The following is a 22,364-nucleotide window of genomic DNA, read 5'->3' as shown; positions in this document are numbered from 1 at the left end:
TGGGTGGGTGTATGTGTGGATGGATGGTTGGCTGGTTGGCAAGTTAAAGGGATAGTTCACCCAAAAATAAAAATTATCTCATCATTTACTCACCCTCATGCAATCTCAGATGTGTGACTTTCTTTCTTCTGCTGAACACAAGTGAAGATTTTTAGAAGAATATTTCAGCTCAGTAGAGCCATATAATGCAAGTGGATGGTGATTAGACAATCATAGTGAAAGCAATCCATACGACTCCATTTAGGTTAATATTTAGATGGGTAAATGATGATTAATAGTTAGATGGTTGCTTGAATAGTTGGATGGGTGGTTAGTTTGTTTGTTACTTTGTAAGTAGTTTGTTTTAAATTAAAAAAAAATATGAAACTATTTTCTCATGAATAATTTGATAATTGGATTGGTAGAAAGCTAGGTATGTAGTTAGGTAATATAGGTAGGAATGGATGATGATTGGTGGTTAGATGTTTGTTTACTTAATTGGATAGTTTTATGGGTGGTTAGTTAGTCAATTAAATTGTTAAAAAATTGTGTCTTTATTTTCTCATTGATTGGTAAGTTGGTAGGTGGTTCAGTAGTTCGGTATTTAGGATGGATGCATGGATCAATTTCAAGTTTTTTCTAAAATTAAATATACTGACTGTTTATTTTCTCATGTTATCCACTGTCAAATGGAGACATATAGAGGACAAGACTGTAAAGAACATGATATGTAACATTGCACCATGTACTGTCTAACACTGCCTCAGTCTGCCATATGGCCTCTGTGTGTGATCCTGCTGTGGTGTGGATCTCTCGAATACCACCTGAGCCATAAACACTGCGCTCCCATAGTGAATCTGTGATAGGACGTGTCTGGAGGGGCTGCTGCCCTGTTAGACGTGCTCTGTTAGAGAAAAGACGAGTATGAGAGAGAGCCGGAGGTCCCGCGCTTCAGGTTACAGCTCTGGCTGTGTTACAGCAAGAGGCTGAGTGACATAGTAACCGAGTGAGACACACTCAGGGAGAGAGAGAGAGAGAGAGGAGAGCTGTCGGGGGAAATTGGCTGCCAGGCTTCTTGATTTGTGTCTCTGCTCGACTCCTGCCTACACAATAACCTCCCAGCATTCCTCTCATTCCTGTCCTCTTCCAATGTCCTCTCTCGCTCTCACAAACACACACACACACACACACACACACTCATACCTACAGCTGTCACAGAGTTTCACATTGAAACCCATCGGCAGAACATATTAATTGTGCTGCTGGTTTACTGGCGAGTGACTTGCTGAATTGTGAAGCTCATAAAAAGGACTTTGAGCTAGATGTATAAAGTTTATAAAATAAAAATTGACTTTGTGTTATCTATAGAATCTATTATAATATCTCCTTAAATTCTGGTGCATTTTTGGACTGCCGCCTGCAATTTGTCACGTTCAAATTTAAAAACTCACCATTCACACATACTGTGGAATACTTGCAAAACAATTGGTCTAATGGTCTTAGAAAACCCCCCAAATTAAAAAAAGTTGCTATTATTCATAAATTATATTGTATATGTTAACAATCTTATGATAAACAAAGTTTAAAAGTTGTTTTATGTCCTAACTTTGTAAGCATGAAATTCTGGTTCAGTTTACTCTATCTCCCAGCAAAAAGTCTTATTTCATTCCACTAGATGGCAGCAAGTACTAGGAAAAATAATTTTTCCTCTATCACCTTCCATCAAAAAATGCCGATCTGAAATGTAGGTAAACTCTAACGCTTTTCAGCCCTCACAGATGTGCTCGTCCATAGACATTCAGTTTGATTTTCAGTTCATGCACCACCCCCATTGTTTCATAGAATATCCTGGCCTCTGAGTGGACTAGAAGCGCAATCTACTGTAGTTGTCATTAGCCTGAGATCGTCCCCTTTGCGATGATTTACGTATATAACATTGATCGAGCTCTATAAAAAGTTCAAATTCTACGCTTTCAAACAATACCCCATATGCCTGACTTATGTATCTGGGGACTTTAACATTTTAAGCGTTAACTTAGTTTGCGATATTGTGATAAGGACCCACCAGTGGGTACATAGTGTTTACGATGAATAGTGTCATTTCTGCACTACTAGTGGCACTAAACAGAATTGCATAATAAACTCTTGATCAGAGGTGCCCAAACTTTTTCCTACGAAGGGCCAGAAATCAAACTTGAGGGTCGTGGGCCAAAAGAGAACATTGCATTATAACAAACTCCATTTAAAATATTCAATTTTAAAATGGCATGTTTCAGTAATTACAAAATTGCATGATCTCTGTATTGCATAATGTGCATTGTTACGGAAACTAATTTTTATTTTAATCATTCACATATTTCCAAATATTTTGGCTATTAAATTAACAGCCTGCAAAACAAATGCACCAACACAGAGGAGTAGATGACAGCATTTCTCCAGATTTGGAATAAGGAGCTTATAAAAAAACACTTAGCAACTCCTTCAAGCCAATTTAATAAAACAATGAACATGAGTCAGAGATATGATTCATACACCAAAAGTGGTTAATGTTCTATAAAATTATTATTGTATCATTAATAATGTTTTTATTTAACATCAAGGCTATTTAACACATCCAGATTTTATTTTTGTTAATATTATTATAAACTACATTTTATCATTAGGTATTTTTAGCGCAGGAGCACGACACCGAACTGATGCGGAGCGAGAGAAGCGCAGTGCCTGTCTGTGTTCGTTTATGGCTCGGGCATCCGCCACTGACTCGGCAACATCTGCACAATGGACATCACAAAACAAACAATGTTCAGCAAAAATTCAAATGAAGAACATGATGTATATATTAATTTGGAACTATATCAGATTGCAGGTTTTTTTGTTTTTTTTTGCCCAGAGCCTCCTTTAATTTCTGACCCTGGATGAAACTAGACATGGAGATGAGGTGTAACAGGTGTTTATGCATCTCTCTTCACCATGCAGCTAGTACATTACACAAAGAATTTTTGCTATTTCTGCCTTTCTTGCAAATGTGCTTCATTATGAGGGAGCGCCAAGATATGAAAAGTGCACGCGCTTGCAGTGTTAACAGCTTTGTTGATTATAAACGGGAACGATATTGTTTTATCACATCGCTTGCTTATGGAGATGTGGTATAACACCATTTGCATGTAGAATTAACAGGTTTAGAAAGGTTTATACATCTGTAACCAGTGTTGGGGGTATCGTGTTACAAGTAACCCGCGTTATGTAATCAGATTAACAAGTAACAAGTAAAGTAACGCAATGTTTTTTTTTTTATTTTAGACCATAATTTTGGAGTTACTTTTTAAATAAAGTAACGCGTTGCTTTTGTACACCTCTACTTTCCCTGTATTGCGAGAAATCAGGAGTAAAAGTGTGCAAACTTCAGGGAGAAGACGTAGTGCATGACAGGCATTGTAGTTCTATAGAGTGTGAGGCCAGAGACTATTTAGCAGAGACGAGTCACTTCTATTTAAATGTATGGGAGAAATTGGAACGTTCAACCAAGAAGCTCTAGCACCCAACAGTCAATGGAAGGAAGGAAATCCCGCCTTGCAGGTAAAATAGTCAATCACCTTTTTGATACAGACATCGCCTGTCAATCAACTCGCTCATGCGCATTTCGTGTTTTAGAGTAATATGAGGTCAACATTCAGTTGAGTGAAATGCCGTTGATATATGTGTTAATACACACTGCATTAAAATATCAATAAACGCGTTTAGGACTAATAAGACTAGTCTTCCACTGGACACAACATGATACACAGGGTGAAATACTTGCTCAATTTACTGACTTATGCAGCCAAACTGCTCTGTGTTACAGCTCCCCGTAACTGGGAGAATGGGATGAGAAAAGCTGACACTGGATCAGTGGCTCCGAGCAACGTTCTACATCATTTGTGTACGCAGAGAAAATGTCTTAGTTTCTAAAAATATTCTACACTTTTGTTTTATAATAAACAAGTATTTTGATTCAAGACACAAACCATTTTTATGACATTTTGGAAAAAAATTAACTTGATTTTGAGAGATGCACTTACCTGTGCAAAACTCACTGCCACTAGCACACTGATGCTACGGTGTTGTGGGCGGTTGCTAGGGTGTTGCTAGGTAGTTGTTAGGGTGTTTTGGTTGGTTGCTTACTGAACCAAGTCAAAAGAGCCCACCTCCAAATCCCGAATTATGGCTTGGGTCCCTCTTTCTATGCAAGTCTATGGGACTTTTTTACCCATTTTATTGTCTGCCAGGCAAAAATCACAAGTTTGATCACTTAGAAAAGTAATAGCACACCTTTCCTCAACAAGCTACATGATTTGAGGTGTTATTCGTGTCTGCAGCATTGTGTGGAACAAGTTGAAACTTTATTAATGACCTTGAACCATCATTTCCAGGGAATGCGATGAACCCATGGCTCACTCTGCAAGCTCCGCCTCCAGTCTGGACAGCCACGCCCCCTCTGAGAGCAGCCAATCTCTGGGTGTTCGGTGGGAGGAGCAGCAGAAAGTGATGGCTTTGGAGCATCTATGTGGGGTTTTCAGAGTTGACCTGGGTCACATGAGGTCACTACGTCTGTTCTTCAGGTCAGTCAACATCCATCCATCCATCCAAAAACAAATGTTTTTCCTCAATGTTTATTTTTGCTTTTAAGAAACTTATTTCATTAAAAGTAATCTCTTGCTTTCTTTATATATTTTTACTCTGTTCTCTTACATCCAAAAAGCTTTTTCATAAGACAATGTAGTATTACATTTGTTTTTATATATGTAATACACCTATTTATATTACATTTACAATTGTAATTTCTGTTTCTCATTTTAGGGTGTTTTCTTTGGTATAGCCGCAAGTTATGGAACTAAATCATTATTCCTTAACCCAAGGCTGATTTTGTTCAACATATTAAAATATCGCTGTTGCGTGAATACAAATATAATGTTCCTGTCAGGATAAGGAAAATATGATTAGACATAGTCATAATGCTTTTATGAGGAGGAAATACAATGTAACAAATTTTATTACCAGCTTAAAGTCAATAATGGGTTATTTCTCTGTTGTAGCATGAGGAGAATTTATGCTCATAAATACCAAAGCACATGTTGTTCCTTGAGTTAACTTGTATCATCTGTGTGTCGAGCTCCAGACCAGTGTTGTGAAAGTCTGTTTTTTTTTTTGTCATTGGTGTGTGTGTTGTAGTGATGAGGCATGCACCTGTGGACAGCTGGTCATCGCCAGCAGAGAAAGTCAGTACAAGATACTTCACTTCCACCACGCGGGTCTTGATAAACTGTCCGAGGTGTTTCAACAGTGGAAATGCTGCAGGGAGACCCAGCTCAAAGACCAGGTTTGGAGTGGCTATTGTTTCACTATATTCGTGAGGACTAATATAGGAAATCATTGATTTAATATTCTAACCACAATCCCAGGCATACCCAATAGCAACTAGTATTATTAAATAAAACAAAGCTTAATAGATCACTAGTCCTCTTCCACTGTCTTCTGGCTCCAGGTGTCAGATGAGAAGTCATGTATGCAGTTCTCCATCCGCAGACCCACATTGCCTTCTGCTGAGATGCACCCAGAGGAGCGGCTGTATCGACGATTGGACGTCAGCTCATGGCTGCGTCACCTGAACAACAGCGGTCAGGTGGTGGAGGAGTACAAGCTCAGAAAGGTCAGACGAGTGACTCTAAAAAGCCTTGTTGAAGACCAACATTGCTGGTCACCAGCATGTATTGTATTTTGGATGCAATATGAAAACTCACGCTTGTTTAAACTAGTCTTTTCAGCAGCGAGCATTTGCTTATTGCATTCGTTGTGGTGCTTAACATTGTCACAATATTTGCGCTTTCAGTTCTGAATCTCTAAAATAGAGATTTGAGAGTAGAAATGTGCAGATCATGTTCAGAAGTTGAACTTGTATTAATTTGAGTCACTCAGTCTCTCTTTTTTTTCTTTTTTTTCTCAGGCAATTTTCTTCGGGGGTATTGACCCGTCTCTCCGTGGTGAGGTGTGGCCCTTCCTGCTGCATTACTACAGCTATGACTCCACTTCTGAAGAGCGTGAGAACTGGAGACTGCAGAAGCGGGTGGAGTACCAGGAGATCCAGCAGAGAAGGTTTGAGACTTGTATCTTAGCTGGACTAGTGCTGATCTAGATACACGAAACCCTTTAAGCTTGAATATTGTGGGGGAAAAAACTTTGTTGATTTTTGTTTCATTTATCATTTTAGGCTTTTGACAAAATCAGAATTTTAGTCCATTTTACACTGACAAATTTTATATAATTTTAGTGTATAAAAATTACACTTAAGTTGACAGTCGGTACATGTGCGCAAATGTAGCTTATTTTGTTTTAAAGGAAACACTTAGCTTAGTAAATCTTTGTATTTTATTGCATATATTATTATAATATATTTACTTGTCTTATTAAATCATTGTCAGGCTGTTAAAACACTTATAAAGTCTAATGCCTGAGTTTGATTTGGTTAATTATCATATTAAAGAAAATATTTGCATATAATAATGTAACTTTGTAAGGGTGTTGTGTACACCGATCAGCCACAACATTAAAACCACCTGCCTAATATTGTGTAGGTCCCCCTCGTGCCACCAAAACAGCACCAAACTGCATCTCGGAATAGCATTCTGAGATGTTATTCTTCTCACCACAATTGTACAGAATGGTTATCTGAGTTACTGTAGACTTTGTCAGTTCGAACCAGCCTGGCCATTCTCTGTTGAGCTCTCCCATCAACAAGACATTTCGATCTGCAGAACTGCCACTCACTGGATGTTTTTTGGTTTTGGTACCATTCGGAGTAAATTCTAGAGACTGTTGTGCATGAAAATCCCAGGAGATCAGTGGCACGCCAGCAATGGCGAGAGAGGAGTAGACTATATTTTATTTATATAAATTCCGCACCAGCATTCCAATCTGCATCTTGATGTAATCTTTCCTCATGATTACACAGCGGTGGGAGGATAAACACTATTAAAGTATGACGCGGCTTGCTGCACGCGCAGCGCAAGCCGCGTCACATTCACACATCACGAGCCGGCAGCACTTCACGTTCGGTTAATCGTGCGAGTAAACGTGCCTGCTTTGCTTCGGTCATGACTGCCTACATTCTGTGTTTCATTTGTTTCTTTTTGCTTTCAGAACAACACGTGATGTTACAAGGAAGTCATTTGATCAGGAAAATAAAAAATGGCACTCCATGTCAAAAAGTTTGTCGACCTCTGCTCTAGAATTTATTCCGAATGGTGCCAGAAATAATAAACATCCAGTGAGCGGCAGTTCTGTGGACGGAAATGTCTTGTTGATGAGAGAGGTCAACAGAGAATGGCCAGACTGGTTCGAACTGACAAAGCCTACGGTAACTCAGATAACCGCTCTGTACAATTGTGGTGAGAAGAATATAATCTCAGAATGCTGTTCTGAGATGTGGGTTGGTGCTGTTTTGGCAGCACGAGGGGGACCTACATAATATTAGGCAGGTGGTTTTAATGTTGTGGCTGATCGGTGTATATACAAGGGTTTTGTGTATTATTTTTGTTGTGTACAGAATAATAATAATTATAGTATATAATAATACAGTACTGTGCAAAAGTTTTAGGCACATAAGATGTTTCACAAAAGCATTTGTCTTCAGATGGTTGTTTATATCTTCAGCTTTAGTGTGTCAATAGGAAAAATACATTTTAGACTCCCAAACATTTCTTTTGCAAATAGAAAAGATTAGAACAGAAGAACAGGGAGCCCTGCAACAGATGTCATGGCCCTCACAAAACCCCCCACTGAACATCGTGTCAGTCTGAGATTACATAAAGAGACAGAAGCAATTGAGACAGCTGAAATAGATAGAAGAACTGTGGCGAATTCTCCAAGAAACTTGGAACATCCTATCTGCCAAAAAAACAGGTGTAAATAGGAGAATTGGTGCTTTTTTAAAGGCAAAGGTGGTCGCACCGATTTTTTTTTTTTTTTTTTTTTTTTTACTGGACTTTGTATGACATTCTAAGTGATACATGAAAACTATTTATGTCATTATTTTTGAAGACATCCTCACTATGCAACATTTTTCACAAGTGCCTAAAACATTTGCACAGTACTGTGTATTATATTTTTAGTTTTTGCCTTTGGTCAATACACAAAACCCTTATAAAGTTACATTTATTAAATGCAAAATCTGTTTATAGAAATTATTAGCACATTTATTAAAAGTGACAGACTGAAATTTCTGGTAATGAAACCAGATTCTGCTCAAAATCATCTTATTTCTTTTTGCTGGTTCAAAATTGATGCTCTAAATGCTGAAAACAGATGGTTTGAGTAACATAAAGTATCATGTATTAACACCATAGTATTCTTTGAAGTGCTTTGCAGTACTGTGTAAATACCTTGGTACATGAATATGGTAATCATTCAGTGCCATGGTATATATATCACATTATGTTGTTACTGTTAATCCAATTGAAAGAATTTCAATAACAAAGGTGTGGGAAAAGGCATTGTAAAAAATGTCTGTGTGCTGTTACTGAGGCACTGAATGACATGTTTCATTACAGTAATGACAATGCTTTTAGTCTCTCGCAGTGAACATTTTTGTTGGTGTTTTAAAAATTAATAGGTTGTTGGTATGTGTGTAAAGGGTGTTGCTGTGCAGTCATCGGTCTAAACCTTGAGGGCCCGAGAGGTAGTAATAGAGAGATGTGGGAATAGTTCACACAAACAGAGGTCTCGAAACACTTACATGAAGTTGCATCAGGTCTGGCATTGTTTCGAGAAAAACAAACAGTGTTAATGAAATCCCACCTGCTTGTTATGAGAATGTCTATAGCCGGAGGGGCCACCATGGGTTAAGGACGGGAATGTTAAGATGTTAAACATGGTGTTTCAACACAACGCAGTCTGTTCTGTTTCCTTCTGTTTTGATTTGTTCTGTTCTGGTTTTGTTTCTGTTTTTTCTTTTGGTTTTGTGTTCTGTTTTTTTTCCTGATATTGTATAATTTTTTTGTAGTTTTGTTTTTTAAATGTATTTATTTATTTATTTATTTATTTATTTTTTCATTTCTCATCTTATCCTGTATATTTACAGATCAGGATACCCTTCATTTTTCGGTTGTGTTTCATCTCTTACAGGTTGTCCATGAGTCCAGAGGAGCACAGTGAGTTCTGGAGGAAGGTTCAGTTCACTGTGGATAAAGATGTTGTGAGAACAGATAGAAGCAACATGTTCTTCAGGGGAGAGAACAACCCCAATGTAGAACTCATGAGGTTAGAAGTTCAGATCTGCCCTCTTTTAACATCCGTTCATTCATCTTCCTACAGCAAATATATTTTTTATTTCAAACATTTTACAACATACAACAAAGTCATCAAGACATAAACTTCTCGATTATAGTTGAGCAGAGACTTGAATAATAATAACCAAGTTTAAATGTAGCTGCAAGCAGCAGCAGAATCCAGCGAGTTACTGTAAAGAAGGTAAAATGGACGTATTGAATTGGTTCTAATTGGAAAAATTGACTCTTATACCCTATAGTGCCTGATTATGTGGATGACTTCGTCTAGTATTACATCTCAACATTGACACCTGTCATTTCATATTCCTTGCACATTGCTCGCTAAGAAAATTTCTAAATTTAGCATGTACAGTAGCAAGAAAAAGTATGTGAACCCTTTGGAATTACCTTTATGTATAAATTTGTCTTAACATCTGGTTTAGAAAAGTTACAACTTTTAGTTACAACAATGAACAAACACAATCTGTTTTAACTAATAACGCAAATTTTTGTATTGTTCTTGTACATATTAAATACATCATTCAAACATTCACAGTGTGGGTTGGAAAATGTATGTGAACCCCTAGGCTAATGACGTCAACAAAAGCTAATTAGAGTCAGGAGCTGGCAAACCTGGCATCCAATTAATGAAACAAGATTGGAGGTGTGGGTTAGAACTACTCTGACTTATAAAAAGCACTCAAACATTTTGAGTTTGCTATTCACAAAAAGCATCTGCTGATGTGGACCATGACTCTTCAAAAAATAGATCTCCAATCAAGAATTAAGACCTACGATCAAGAATTGTTGCTTTGCATAAAGCTGGAAAGGGTTACAAAGTTATCTTGAACAGCTCAGATATTCATCCATCCACAGTTAGACAAATTGTCTGTAAATGGAGACAATTTATACTGTAGCTACTCTCCCTAGAAGTGGCCGTCCAGCCAATATGACTCAAAGGGCACACCGCAGAATGCTCAATGAGGTAAAAAAAGAACCCTATAGTGACGGCTAAAGACTTGAAGGAATCGTTGGAACTGGTTAACATCCCTGTTCCTGAGTCCACTATACTGAAACATTAAACAGGCATTGTGTCCATGGCAGGACACCACGAAGGAAGCCGCTGCTTTCCAACAAAAATTGGCGTAACCACATTGACACTCCATAACGCTACTGGGAAATTCTTTGTGGACTGAAGAACACGCAGCACCACGTATGGCGTGAAAAGGACACCGCATACCAGCATGAAAACATCATCAGTGAAGTACGGTGGAGGGAGCATCATGATTTGGGGCTGCTTTGCTACTTTGGGGCCTGGACCGCTTGCCATAATCGAGGGGAAAAATGATTTCCCAAGTTTTTGTGTGCCAGCTGAAGCTCAGTAGAAGTTGAGTGATGCAGCAGGACAATGACACTAAACATTGAAGTAAATCCACTACAGAATGGCTTAAAAAGAAAAAAAAGAAAATCCCCCTTTTGGAGTGGCCCAGTCAGAGCCCAGACCTTAACCCAATAGAGATGCTGTGGAATGACCTCAAGAGAGCCGTTCACACCAGACATCCTAAGAATATGGCTGAGCTGAAGCAGTTCTGTAAGGAAGAATGGTCCAAAATTCCTTCTGAACATTGTGCAGGTTTATCCGCAGCTACCGGAAACGCTTGGTTGAGGTTATTGCTGCCAAAGGAGGATCAACCAGTTATTAAATCCAAGGGTTCACTTACTTTTTCCACAGCACTGTGAATGTTTAATGGGATGTGTTCAATAAGATGTGAAAGATTATGATTGTTTGTGTGATGTTAGCTTAAGCACGTTGTGTTTGTCTATACTTGTGACCTTGATGAAGATGAGATCACATTTTATGACATTATCACATTAATACAGAAAACCAGCTAATTCCAAAGGGTTCATATACTTTTCTTGCCACTGTATGTTTGCTAAACATGTATAAGCTGTTATTTTTAAAGGAACAACCATTTGTAAAAATGAGAACTGGAGCTGCATTAATTGTCTTACATTTTAATATAAGACTTAACTTTGCAAACTTATAAAAGCCATGCAACTGCTGTATGCAACTACCATATTTCCACTACATGATGAATTATCCACAGCCAAAAAAGGAAATAGCAGTCATTGGAAGTAATGAGTCTTCCTCATTCTATGAATAATATACAATATTAATTAATTCAGTTATTCTAAAAAGCCCATTTTAATTCATCTTACATGATTAAACTTTCAAACTATTTTTATTGAGGTTTTCTTTTTCCACATCCCTCTCAGACGAATCCTGTTGAACTACGCCGTGTTTAATCCAGAGATGGGCTACTGTCAGGGCATGTCAGACCTGGTGGCTCCTCTTCTGACGGAGATCCAGGATGAGAGCGACACGTTCTGGTGCTTTGTGGGTCTCATGGAGAACACCATCTTCATCAGTTCTCCTAGAGATGAGGATATGGAGAGGCAACTGGTAAGGAAGGTCTCAAAAAACCAACAGACACTGGAATAGAGTAGATATTTGAGTTCTGTTTGTGCTCAAGGACATTTTTTATATACAGTATTTTTAACCATTAATTAAAAAAAATATATATATATATATATATATATTTTCCCTTACAAAAATATAGTGTTACGGCAAACATTTGCTACAAATTAATATCAATTAATACAAAAATATTAAGTTTTTGCAATGGTTCATTTTCGCATCCATTTGTGGGCTATTTTAACGCAATATCTTGATGTAAAGTTGATGGTGAGACTTGGTTTTGATTGTTTTTACTGCTGATGCGTGGCAGCAAAGTTAGAAACATCAGCTGTGACAAGTTAACAGAAAAACACATGCTCTTCACCACAAATTTGACAAGCTGATTAATGGATCAATAAAGGCAGTCGTCATAGTAATTGACTACTCGTTACCTATGACTTACTAGCTAAACATTGCATTAAGAACAGATCGTGCTTCCAGATTAGGCACTGAGTTAAAAGGTAACTAGGTAGTTACTAAGCCATAAGTGTGAACTTAATGGCCCAACTAGCAGCCTTTTCGGAAGTCTTATCGAGTTTATCTTAAGGCTAATTGTGTACTGAACTTGCAGTCGGTTGATGCAACCCTACCCAGGAGACAGAGCCAGTTGAATTTTGTCAAGACAAATTATAATGCGACTGAATCACTTTAGCTTATAAATGTAGTTCAACGAAATTAATGTATTTTTTTTATTTTTATTTAATTCCAAATGGTGAAATTTGGCAGATTTGTGATTTGCATTTCACATTATAAATGGAACTTTAATACTTTGTATTAGTGGTTCAGAACCAGCCCTAACCAGAATATTGATCAGAAAATCAATACAGTGCAATAATTGGATTTTTTCATGCCTTTCCCTACATGTGAGTCCAGATGTACCTGCGAGAGCTCTTGCGGTTGATGTTGCCTCGGTTCCACCAGCATCTGACGCGGTTGGGTGAGGATGGACTTCAGCTGCTCTTTTGCCACCGCTGGGTTCTTCTGTGTTTCAAACGTGAGTTCCCTGACGCTGAAGCTCTGCGCATGTGGGAGGCCTGCTGGGCTCACTATCAGGTAAAACACACGATGCACACTATACTGCTCATCTCAAAACTGGAATGAAGTTAACAGTTGTGGTCGCAACTTCTTGTACAACACTTAAAAGTTGTGGTTTATTTTGTTATAATCATGTGCTGAAAATTTTGTGAAATATAAGGTTAAATTTGGAGGTTCTATATGGGATTGGTTAAGAAGCATTGGAGAAGTTTCATATACTGATATTGTCGTCTTAGTTTTTTAAGATGTATGTGAGGGATTCTATTGATTCTTGTCAAGAAAATTTGAACCCAAATCAATAAGAAAAAATATCAAATTATAATTTGTATAAAGAAAACGAAGCCTTCATTTATGACCATTAAGATGTTTTACTTTAAGACATTGTTTTCAGGACACTTAAGCACATTTTACCCCCAAATTCTCATTAGCTTGATGCGTCCAGATGTCTTTAGGGATCAAGCACCGAAGGTGTGTTGGCACCTGTTGTATCTGTTTGTTTTACATTTATGCATTTGGCAGACGCTTTTATCCAAAGCGACTTACAGTGCACTTATTACAGGGACAATCGCCCTGGAGCAACCTGGAGTTAAGTGCTTTTCTCAAGGACACAATAGTGATGGCTGTGGGGATTGAACCATCAACCCTCTGATTACCAGTTATGTGCTTTAGCCCACTACGCCACCACCACTCCACCACCACATTTTCTTCTTCTTATTATTTTTTATGTCTTGGAAGTCTATGGCAGCCCATAGATACCTTTGGAGGAAAGTTTTGAAATTTGGTACACTGATAGAGGAAACGCTGACCTTTAACTGACCTAAATTTTGGGTCCCTAACTCAAACCCTCTAGCACCACCAACTGTTCAAATTTGCACCCAGTTTCCATCCGATAATGATTTTCCGCCATTTTGAATGTTTCAAAAAACCTACTTTTTCTAACTCATTGGCCGTATGTCCGATTTGCCTGAAATTTTGCACTGAAGAATAAATGATATCAGAAGCTTTTTAATAAACCAAACCATTCTCGTATAATGCTTTAATGAATTTGATGCCGAGCATGCAAAAATGGACGTGAGGTTGTATCTACACAACGCTTTGGCGTATTGAAACGAAACTTGGTATATGTCATAGCCATCGTGACTTGAGGATACCTGCACAGTTTCGGCACAGCACCACCTATTGGTCAGGTGAAATGAAAAAATTGCTATTTTTGCTTATAACTTATAAATAATTTGGCCTAAAATCATACGACTGGTCTCTTTAGATTCCTTGGGGCATACGGAGTTGAATGATACCCAATTTTCATATTTCATCCGTATTGGGTGTTGGCCATTCTGAATTTTGTCATAAAATGCTATTTTATATGCATAGGCATATCATAACTAAACTTGGTATGCATCATCGGCACCATGCCCCGAGGGTACTTGCAAATGTTTGACTATTGACCTATTGTCCTGTGATTGCTGTCTTTAGATTCTTTGGGTCATGCCGAGTACGACGATACCCAATTTGCTATGGTTGGCCATAATTCCTCTCCGCCATTTTGAATGTAATTGAAAACCTACTTTTTTCGAAATTCCTTATTTTCGAACATCTGATTCGCACAAAATTTTACAAAAGCTTTTCGATAGTTCTTGAATAGCACATCAACTAAATAGACAGCAAGACGCCAAAAAGCATCTGAGGCTGTATCTTAGCAACACACCCTGACCGCACCATATACATTTGTTCAAATCCCCATTGCTCAAAAGTTCTAATGAATTGTATTGTAAAATAAGCAATTCTACTTATGTTTTTTTTTTTTTATACTGCTTCCCTCAAAATCCTAATCAGTGATGTCCAATCATACTTCCTTATATGCTGATGGTGTGCTTGGCCCTGTCATTGCTGCTTGCAGTTTTCATTACTTTTCTTATTGTTTTCCACTAGAATTCTTATTACCATAACACAGTCATGTTTTACTGTATTAGAATAAAAATACTTTTATACAATGATTTTTCTTAATTAAAATTAGCGAAAATGAAAGGCAATACCAAGGGAGAACTACTGTGATGTTGTAAAAGAATCGGGTTCTTGGGGTGAGAAGGGAGGAATCGAGAACAGTGAACTTCAACTCAGATGGTATGTTTATTTACTAATCAGAACAAAAACTCTCTCTCGCAACACTCTCATGCCACACAGGCTCAGCGGGTGTGTGTGCGGGTCTCTCTCCTCCTCTACTGGCGTCTGGCTCGCTTGTAACTCCGTCTCCACTCTCACTGCAATGACAAACAGCTGTTAGAGACGGTCATTGACAGGTGATGATCCTTATCGTTCTCATCTCCCGATCTCCCTCCCATTCGCAAGCCGGCGCTCGACCACGCCCCCACTACCACAGATATATAAATACTTTAAAATAATATACCACCTTTTTCATATGTTATGTTAGTGAGAATATCATAATGATCATCTTTATTTGCATTGCAATAATTATAATTGGGGTTAAAATGAATGGGACCGTAGCATAATGTCACAATGTATAAAATCTTAATGACTCAAAGAAAAAAAAGAGGTTTCAATTTCTGTAGGAAAAATATACATTTTTAATTTGTTTCTTTTAATTAAGGCTGGGAAATTTTTTCACGAGAATCACCCATTTCACTTGTGTATATTATATTGAACAAATGCTGATATTTATCCAGATCTATAACTGCCTGTGTCGAGGAGGAGGGCATTCATCCGGTTCCCGCCTCCTCCTTGCCTGTACGTTTATCTGTTACAGTGGTGCCGAAACCCGGGAGGGAGGAGGGACGTGCTGTCGCGGAGTCCTCGCTGCTGCCATTCGCCAAGGGTGCAGCCGCGGCCGTCTGCCTGGGGACGGAGGAGTCGCTGCCGGCCGCCGAGAGCCGGAGGAACCACGGCCGTCTGCTGAGAAGGGGAGGAGCGGTTCCATCCGCCAGGGGCCGGAGGACTCGCTGCCGTCTGTGTCTCCACTCGCCCTTTCCCTCTCCCTACGCCTCCCCTCGTCTTTCCCCCCAGGTTCACAGGAGCCGGGGTGGACCACCAACAGACAGAACGGCCGGAAGTGCAGTGTCTCCCCTCCAGAGATGGGGGGGGGGGGGAGTTAGTCAGACCGGTGGTGCCCTGGCCAGAATCGGGCGGGGGAGGATTGTGACGAGGAGGAGGGCGTGGCCAGGCCGTGATGGAGCACGGCCGGCGCTGAATCAGCTGATCAGCGGGAGAGCAAGATAAAGGGGAGCTGGAGACGCCAGTTCGGGAGAGAGAGAGAGACGCACGCGGCCGCGCTGCATGTGTGTCTGTTCTTTTATGTTTTATGTTGTTTTAAGTTAATTTATGTCATTAAACCTTTACGTTGACTGTTCAGCCAGTTCCCGCCGCCTCCTTGCCCGTCCGTTTATCTGTTACACTGCCAAAAAGTAATAGATAATGAACAATCATTCAAATCATATGCATACAAAAGAAGTGATGTTTTATTTTGTCTGAAATGTCTCGTGGTTATGTGGTAATGAAAGTTTTCTCCTTTAAATGAGATGAAATCTTCCCCTCATAGATTTAGTTGAAATCTGAGTGTCCCTACTTAAACGTAAGAAGTTTATTTCCCTTTTTGACTTCCTCCTTTCTTTCTTTTTAATGATATTTACTGTAAAATTCAGAGAAATGTGGGAAAAGTTCAAAAATAGGTCAAAACATCCAGCATTTTGAAGGACTGTTCTGCATAGAAATGTACCCTTACACAAGAAATTTGTAGTTCTTGTAAGATCGTAGAAATAATTGTAGGCATATAATAGTCCACATAATATTCAAATGAGCTTCAGTTTTCATTTTTAGGTGAACAATACCTTTTAACATTTGTTATAATGTTGTTGTAATTGTACTTTATACATTGCATACAATGCTTCCTCCTGAAACCTTGGAAACCATTAGTAAATGAACCAAATAGTCAATGTTCCTTAAATGTACAATGGTTGGATGAAACAGACGAACATGCTAATTCCTACCCATTAGATAAGCGAATGGGTGTCTGTATCAGTTTAAGGATCTGCAGCGTCTAATGAAGATGAGATGCTAATTATCAGGCTTCCACAGAATGCCATTTGCATTCATTGGCATGGTAATACCGAGGTGATTTTTGGGAACAGTGCTTCCCTCATTTGCATGTTGACATTTACTGCTTCGTAATTGGCTCTATTTGCATTTAGCCTCTCCGTGATTGGTCGAGGTTCTGCAATCTGTCATTTTATTGGTTGTTTTCATAAATAACGCTTAATATATGGTGTTGGTTGTACGATTATGGCTTTTCTATAATGTATGTGAATGTTCTTTGGCAGACAGACTACTTCCATCTGTTCCTGTGTGTAGCCATCATTGTGCTTTACGGCGATGATGTCACCGAACAGCAGCTCGCCACTGATCAAATGCTGCTGCACTTTAGTAACCTCTCCATGCACATGAATGGAGAACTGGTGCTGAGGAAGGTATGAACACACGCACACACAGACCTCCTCATGGATATGCATGCTGCACTCTTGTCTTGTGTCAAACAATAGCGATTTATCTCCGTACAGCTGCATACAGACAATATTTTTCTCACAATAACTGTTTGTATGCCGAACCATTTTTGTGCATGGTGTATTATATAAAGAATTATGTCTTAAAATCAACATTTATGATATGTATCATGCAAATAGCAGCAATTATACCCTATTTGGATAAAACTATCACTACATATAGTCATATTACAGTTAGATAAATTAGTTTAAAGTTGTGATAAGTAGTGACATTGGCCAGGCCAGTGACAATTTGCATTTTTTAATTAGTCACCTTTTTTGCTAAATTGCATGTATTTGCTAAATTAAATTGTATTTTAATTGAATTTGCTATAATTAAATTGTATTAAAGCTAGGGTTGAGAACAGAGTACCGGTTCTGAAAAAGGTTCAGAATCCATATTTTTTAAAATACTGGAATCGTTTGATTTGTCACTTTTGGTTCCGTTAACAGATCCTGAACAAGCTATATTCCACCAAAGTGGACGGGACATTGTACTAAAATAATGACAATTCAGCTGCTCCACTACTGAACCTACAATGCAAAAATGCATAGTGCGACCAGTGTAGTCCGATTGCCGAACAAATGACTCTTTTGCACTTTTTAGTGAATCTTAAACACTTAAACATTAGTCAGAGTTGTTACTGAATCAGTGTTACTGATGCCCAAGTTATGACTTTTGTCATTTCCAACTCAAAATGACTACTCAAAGATTGTCACAAAGCAGTTGTAGTGCACATTTCCAAGCCATTTTTATCAAACGCGTCCAAATGGGACTTTTGAAAGGTTAGAGCGCTCGACAGTGTGTGAGATGGAACAAAGTTTATCCTGGCTTTAAAGAAGTTCACCCAAATATTACAATCCTTTAATAATTTACTCACCCTCATGCAGTCTTCTGCTGAACACAAAGATTTTTAGAAGAATATCTTCGCTCTGTAGGTCAATTAAATGCGAGTTAATGGTGACCAATACTTTGAAGCTCCAAAAGCACATAAAGGCAGCATAAAATAAATCCATAAGACTCCAGTGGTTAAATCCATGTCTTCAGAAGCGATATACTGTATGTATGGGTGATAAACAGATCAATATTTAAGTCTCTCTTTTTTTTTTTTACTAAAGTTTCTGCATTCTTCAAACATATCGCCAGGGAGGAGAATTTATAGTAAAAAAGGACTTAAATATTTTGTCTGTTTCTCACCCACACCTATCATATCACTTCTGAAGATATGGATTTAACCAATGGAGTCTTATGGATTACTTTAATTCTGCCTTTATATGCTTTTTGGAGCTTCAACGTTCTGGCCACCATTCACTTACATTGTATGGACCTTCAGAGCTTTAATATTCTGCTAAAAATCTCCTCTTGTGTTCAGCAGAAGAAATGAAGTCATACACATCTGGGATGGCATGAGGGTGAGTAAATGATGGGAAAATTTATATTTTTGGGTGAACTATCCTTTTAATTTACAGTTTCACCCTAGCTTTAATAGCGGTTTTGGATTTATGAGTAAGGTCTGTAGTTAAGATTACTTTCACACCTTTTTTCTACAACCTATATAACACACAAGCTACATTGATACAGTATGTGTTTGCTAAGTGTGGGTGACTGAAGAGATTGTTGCTTTATTCTGTTATTTAACCAAATGTGCATTACATTTGCTTGAAGATTTCCATTTCTTTCTTTGATTTTGTCTCTCTCATTGTCTGTAATTCTAGGCACGTAGCCTGCTTTATCAGTTCCGCCTTCTTCCCAGAATTCCCTGCAGCTTACACGACTTGTGTAAACTGTGCGGGCCCGGAATGTGGGATAGCCGCTACATCCCTGCTGTAGAATGTTCCGGAGAGCATCCCGACTCTCAGAGCTGCCCCTATGGAGGCACCGCCACCCCCGAAAGCCCACCCTTACCTAGCCCAAACCAGCCCAGCGAGGGCAAGAAAGGCTCCAAGACACGAGACATTTTCACCTTCCACAAGCACTCCTGACTCAATCTGGACTCGGGATCTTCGCCAGTCACCATTTAAAGTGCTGGGATTTCAGGTCTCCATAGCTGTAATCGACATCTGGTATCAAACACTGCCTCGTCTATAAATACGCATCAGGAAACCAACGCTGACGGCCTCTTTTGGAGGTTAAAGTTAAAGTTCACCCAAAAATGTAAATTTTGTCATCATTGTTCATCTCACCCTCATGTTGTTTCAAACCTGTGTGATGTTCTTTCTTCTGCGGAATGCAAAAAGAGATGTTAGGCAGAATGTTAACCTCAGTCACCATTCACTTTCATTGCAACGTTTTTTCAGTATAATGAAAGTGAATGGTGACTGAGGTTAACATTATGCCTAACATCTCCTTTTGTGTTCCACAGAAGAAAGAACATCATTTGGGGTTTGGAACAACATGAGGGTGAGTAAATGTTGACATAATTGTTTTTTTTTTTGAGTGAACTATCCCTTTATGGAACTTTGTTTTTTTTTTTGTTTTTTTTTTGTTTTTTTTGGTGGAATAGATTGGAATACAAGATTTCATCAATAATTTACAAGTACAATTATCACAAACAATCAAGAATAACAATCTTTTCATCTTGCGGATTGACATTTCAGAATATTTTCTCTTTGATTTCTTTCTTATATCACTTTGTAGGCATGTGTTAACATTTGTGTGGTACGTTACCACAGTCGAAGGAAGTTTGTGTTTTCCAGCTTAGTTTGCATCAATCACATTGCTGGATATTTTTGTTCCTATTCTGTGCAAACTTCAAACACGAACTAAACTTGTTCATTATTGTCCGGATGCTTTTATATGCAACAGTTCATTTATTTGTTCATCATATCACAGACTTAGTATGTCATATATTTCTGGATGTTCCATTGTAATTAATTTTGGCCATTTATGCTTTTCATATCCTCACAATAAATATAATTGCATGGACGGTGGAAGGTCAAGCTCTTAAGTATAGCTGGCTCGTTAGTGTAATTAAAAAGGTATTATATGTCTAATTACTATTTGGAACAGTTAAGTGCAACCCAAAAGTTGATTTTGAACTTTGAACAAATGTTATTACCATTATTTACTGGAATTAGTCTTTAGTACTCCATAATAAGCTACAGTTGAAGTCAGAAGCTTAGATACACTTAGGTTGAAGTCATTAAAACTCATTTTTAACCACTCCACAGATTTCATATTAGCAAACTAAAGTTTTGGCAAGTCGTTTAGGACATCTACTTTGTGCATGACATGAGTAATTTTTCCAATAATTGCTTACAGACAGATTGTTTCACTTTTAATTGACTATATCACAATTCCAGTTTTTCAGAAATTGACATACACTAAGTTAACTGTGACTTTAAACAGCTTGAATTCCAGAAAATGATGTCAAGCCTTTAGGCAATTAGCCAGTTAGCTTCTGATAGGCTAATTGGAATCAATTGGAGGTGTACCTGTGGATGTATTTTAAGGCCTACCTTCAAACTCAATGTCTCTTTGCTTGACATCATGGGAAAATCTAAAGAAATTAGCCAAGACCTCCACAAGTCTGGTTCATCCTTGGGAGCCATTTCCAAACTCCTGAAGGTACCACGTTCACCTGTACAAACAATAGTATGCAAGTATAAACACCATGGGACCACGCAGCCATCATACTGCTCAGGATGGAGATTCATTCTGTCTCCTAGAGATGAACGTAGATTGGTGCGAAAAGTGCAAATTGATCCCAGAACACCTTGTGTAAATGCTGGGGGAAACCGGTTGACAAGTATCTATATCCACAGTAAAACGAGTCCTATATCAACATAACCTGAAAGGCTGCTCAGAAAGGAAGAAGCCACTGCTCCAAAACCACCATAAAAAAGCCAGACTACAGTTTGCAAGTGCACATGGGGACAAAGATCTTACTTCTTGGAGAAATGTCCTCTGGTGTAATGAAACAAAAATTCAACTGTTTGGCCATAATGACCATCGTTATGTTTGGAGGAAAAAGGGTGAGGCTTGCAAACCGAAGAACACCATCCCAACCGGGAAGCATCGGGTGGTATATACAGGTGTGTGTGTATATATTATATATAATATATATATACACACACACACACACAGTTGAAGTCAGAAGTTTACATACACTTAAGTTGAAGTCATTAACTCATTTTTTTTTAACCACTCCACAGATTTCATATTAGCAAACTATAGTTTTTGGCAAGTCGTTTAGGACACCTACTTTGTGCATGACACAAGTAATTTTTCTAACAATTGTTTACAGACAGATTGTTTCCCTTTTAATTGACTCTATCACAATTCCAGTGGGTCAGACATTTACATACACTAAGTTAACTGTGCCTTTAAGCAGCTTGGAAAATTCCAGAAAACTGCCTTTAGGCAGTTAGCCAATTAGCTTTTGATAGGCTAATTTGCTAATTGGAATCAATTGGAGGTTTACTTGTGGATGTATTTTAAGGCCTACCTTCAAACTCAGTGCCTATTTGCATGATATCAGGATGAAGCCACTGTTCCAAAACCACCATAAAAGAGCCAGACTACAGTTTGCAAGTGCACATGGGGACAGAGATCTTACTTTTTGGAGAAATGTCCTCTGGTCTGATGAAACAAAATTTGAACTGTTTGGCCATAATAACCATCGTTATGTTTGGTGGAAAAAGAGTGAGGCTTGCAAGCCGAATAACACCATCCCAACCGTGAAGCATGCGGGTGGCAGCATCATGTTGTGGGGGTGCTTTGCTGCAGGAGGGACTGGTGCACTTCACAAAATAGATGGCATCATGAGGAAGGAAAATTATGTGGATATATTAAAGCAACATCTCAAGACATCAGCCAGGAAGTTAAAGCTCAGTCGGAAATGGGTCTTCCAAATGGACAATGACCCCAAGCAAACCTCAAAAGTTGTGGCAAAATGGCTAAAGGACAACAAAGTCAAGGTATTGGAGTGGCCATCACAAAGCCCTGACCTCAATCAGATAGAAAATTTGTGGGCAGAACTGAAA

General features: G+C 38.5%; 1 protein-coding gene across 5 annotated transcripts in view; it reads left to right on the top strand.

The window, feature by feature from the left end:
* LOC127451114 (TBC1 domain family member 16-like) overlaps positions 1 to 19,607 on the top strand; it is a 37,333-nt gene extending 17,726 nt beyond the window's left edge. For 2 of the 5 annotated variants that reach the window (XM_051715549.1, XM_051715548.1), the window contains exons 4-12: positions 4,389 to 4,577; positions 5,188 to 5,335; positions 5,501 to 5,665; positions 5,960 to 6,108; positions 9,136 to 9,270; positions 11,556 to 11,742; positions 12,670 to 12,849; positions 17,160 to 17,306; positions 19,095 to 19,607. In XM_051715549.1, the coding sequence (XP_051571509.1) occupies positions 4,389 to 4,577; positions 5,188 to 5,335; positions 5,501 to 5,665; positions 5,960 to 6,108; positions 9,136 to 9,270; positions 11,556 to 11,742; positions 12,670 to 12,849; positions 17,160 to 17,306; positions 19,095 to 19,361 (1,567 nt within the window). In that variant the 3' untranslated portion in view covers positions 19,362 to 19,607. Of the gene's footprint in view, positions 1 to 4,388; positions 4,578 to 5,187; positions 5,336 to 5,500; positions 5,666 to 5,959; positions 6,109 to 9,135; positions 9,271 to 11,555; positions 11,743 to 12,669; positions 12,850 to 13,390; positions 15,736 to 17,159; positions 17,307 to 19,094 lie in introns of those variants that run through there. The other 3 variants (XR_007899061.1, XM_051715551.1, XM_051715550.1) reach the window with 3 other exon arrangements.
* The last annotated feature ends 2,757 nt before the right edge of the window (positions 19,608 to 22,364 follow it).

The sequence above is a fragment of the Myxocyprinus asiaticus genome, chromosome 14, assembly GCF_019703515.2.
Source record: "Myxocyprinus asiaticus isolate MX2 ecotype Aquarium Trade chromosome 14, UBuf_Myxa_2, whole genome shotgun sequence".
NCBI classification, from domain to species: domain Eukaryota; kingdom Metazoa; phylum Chordata; class Actinopteri; order Cypriniformes; family Catostomidae; genus Myxocyprinus; species Myxocyprinus asiaticus.
This window is presented reverse-complemented; position numbering and strand designations above follow the sequence as displayed.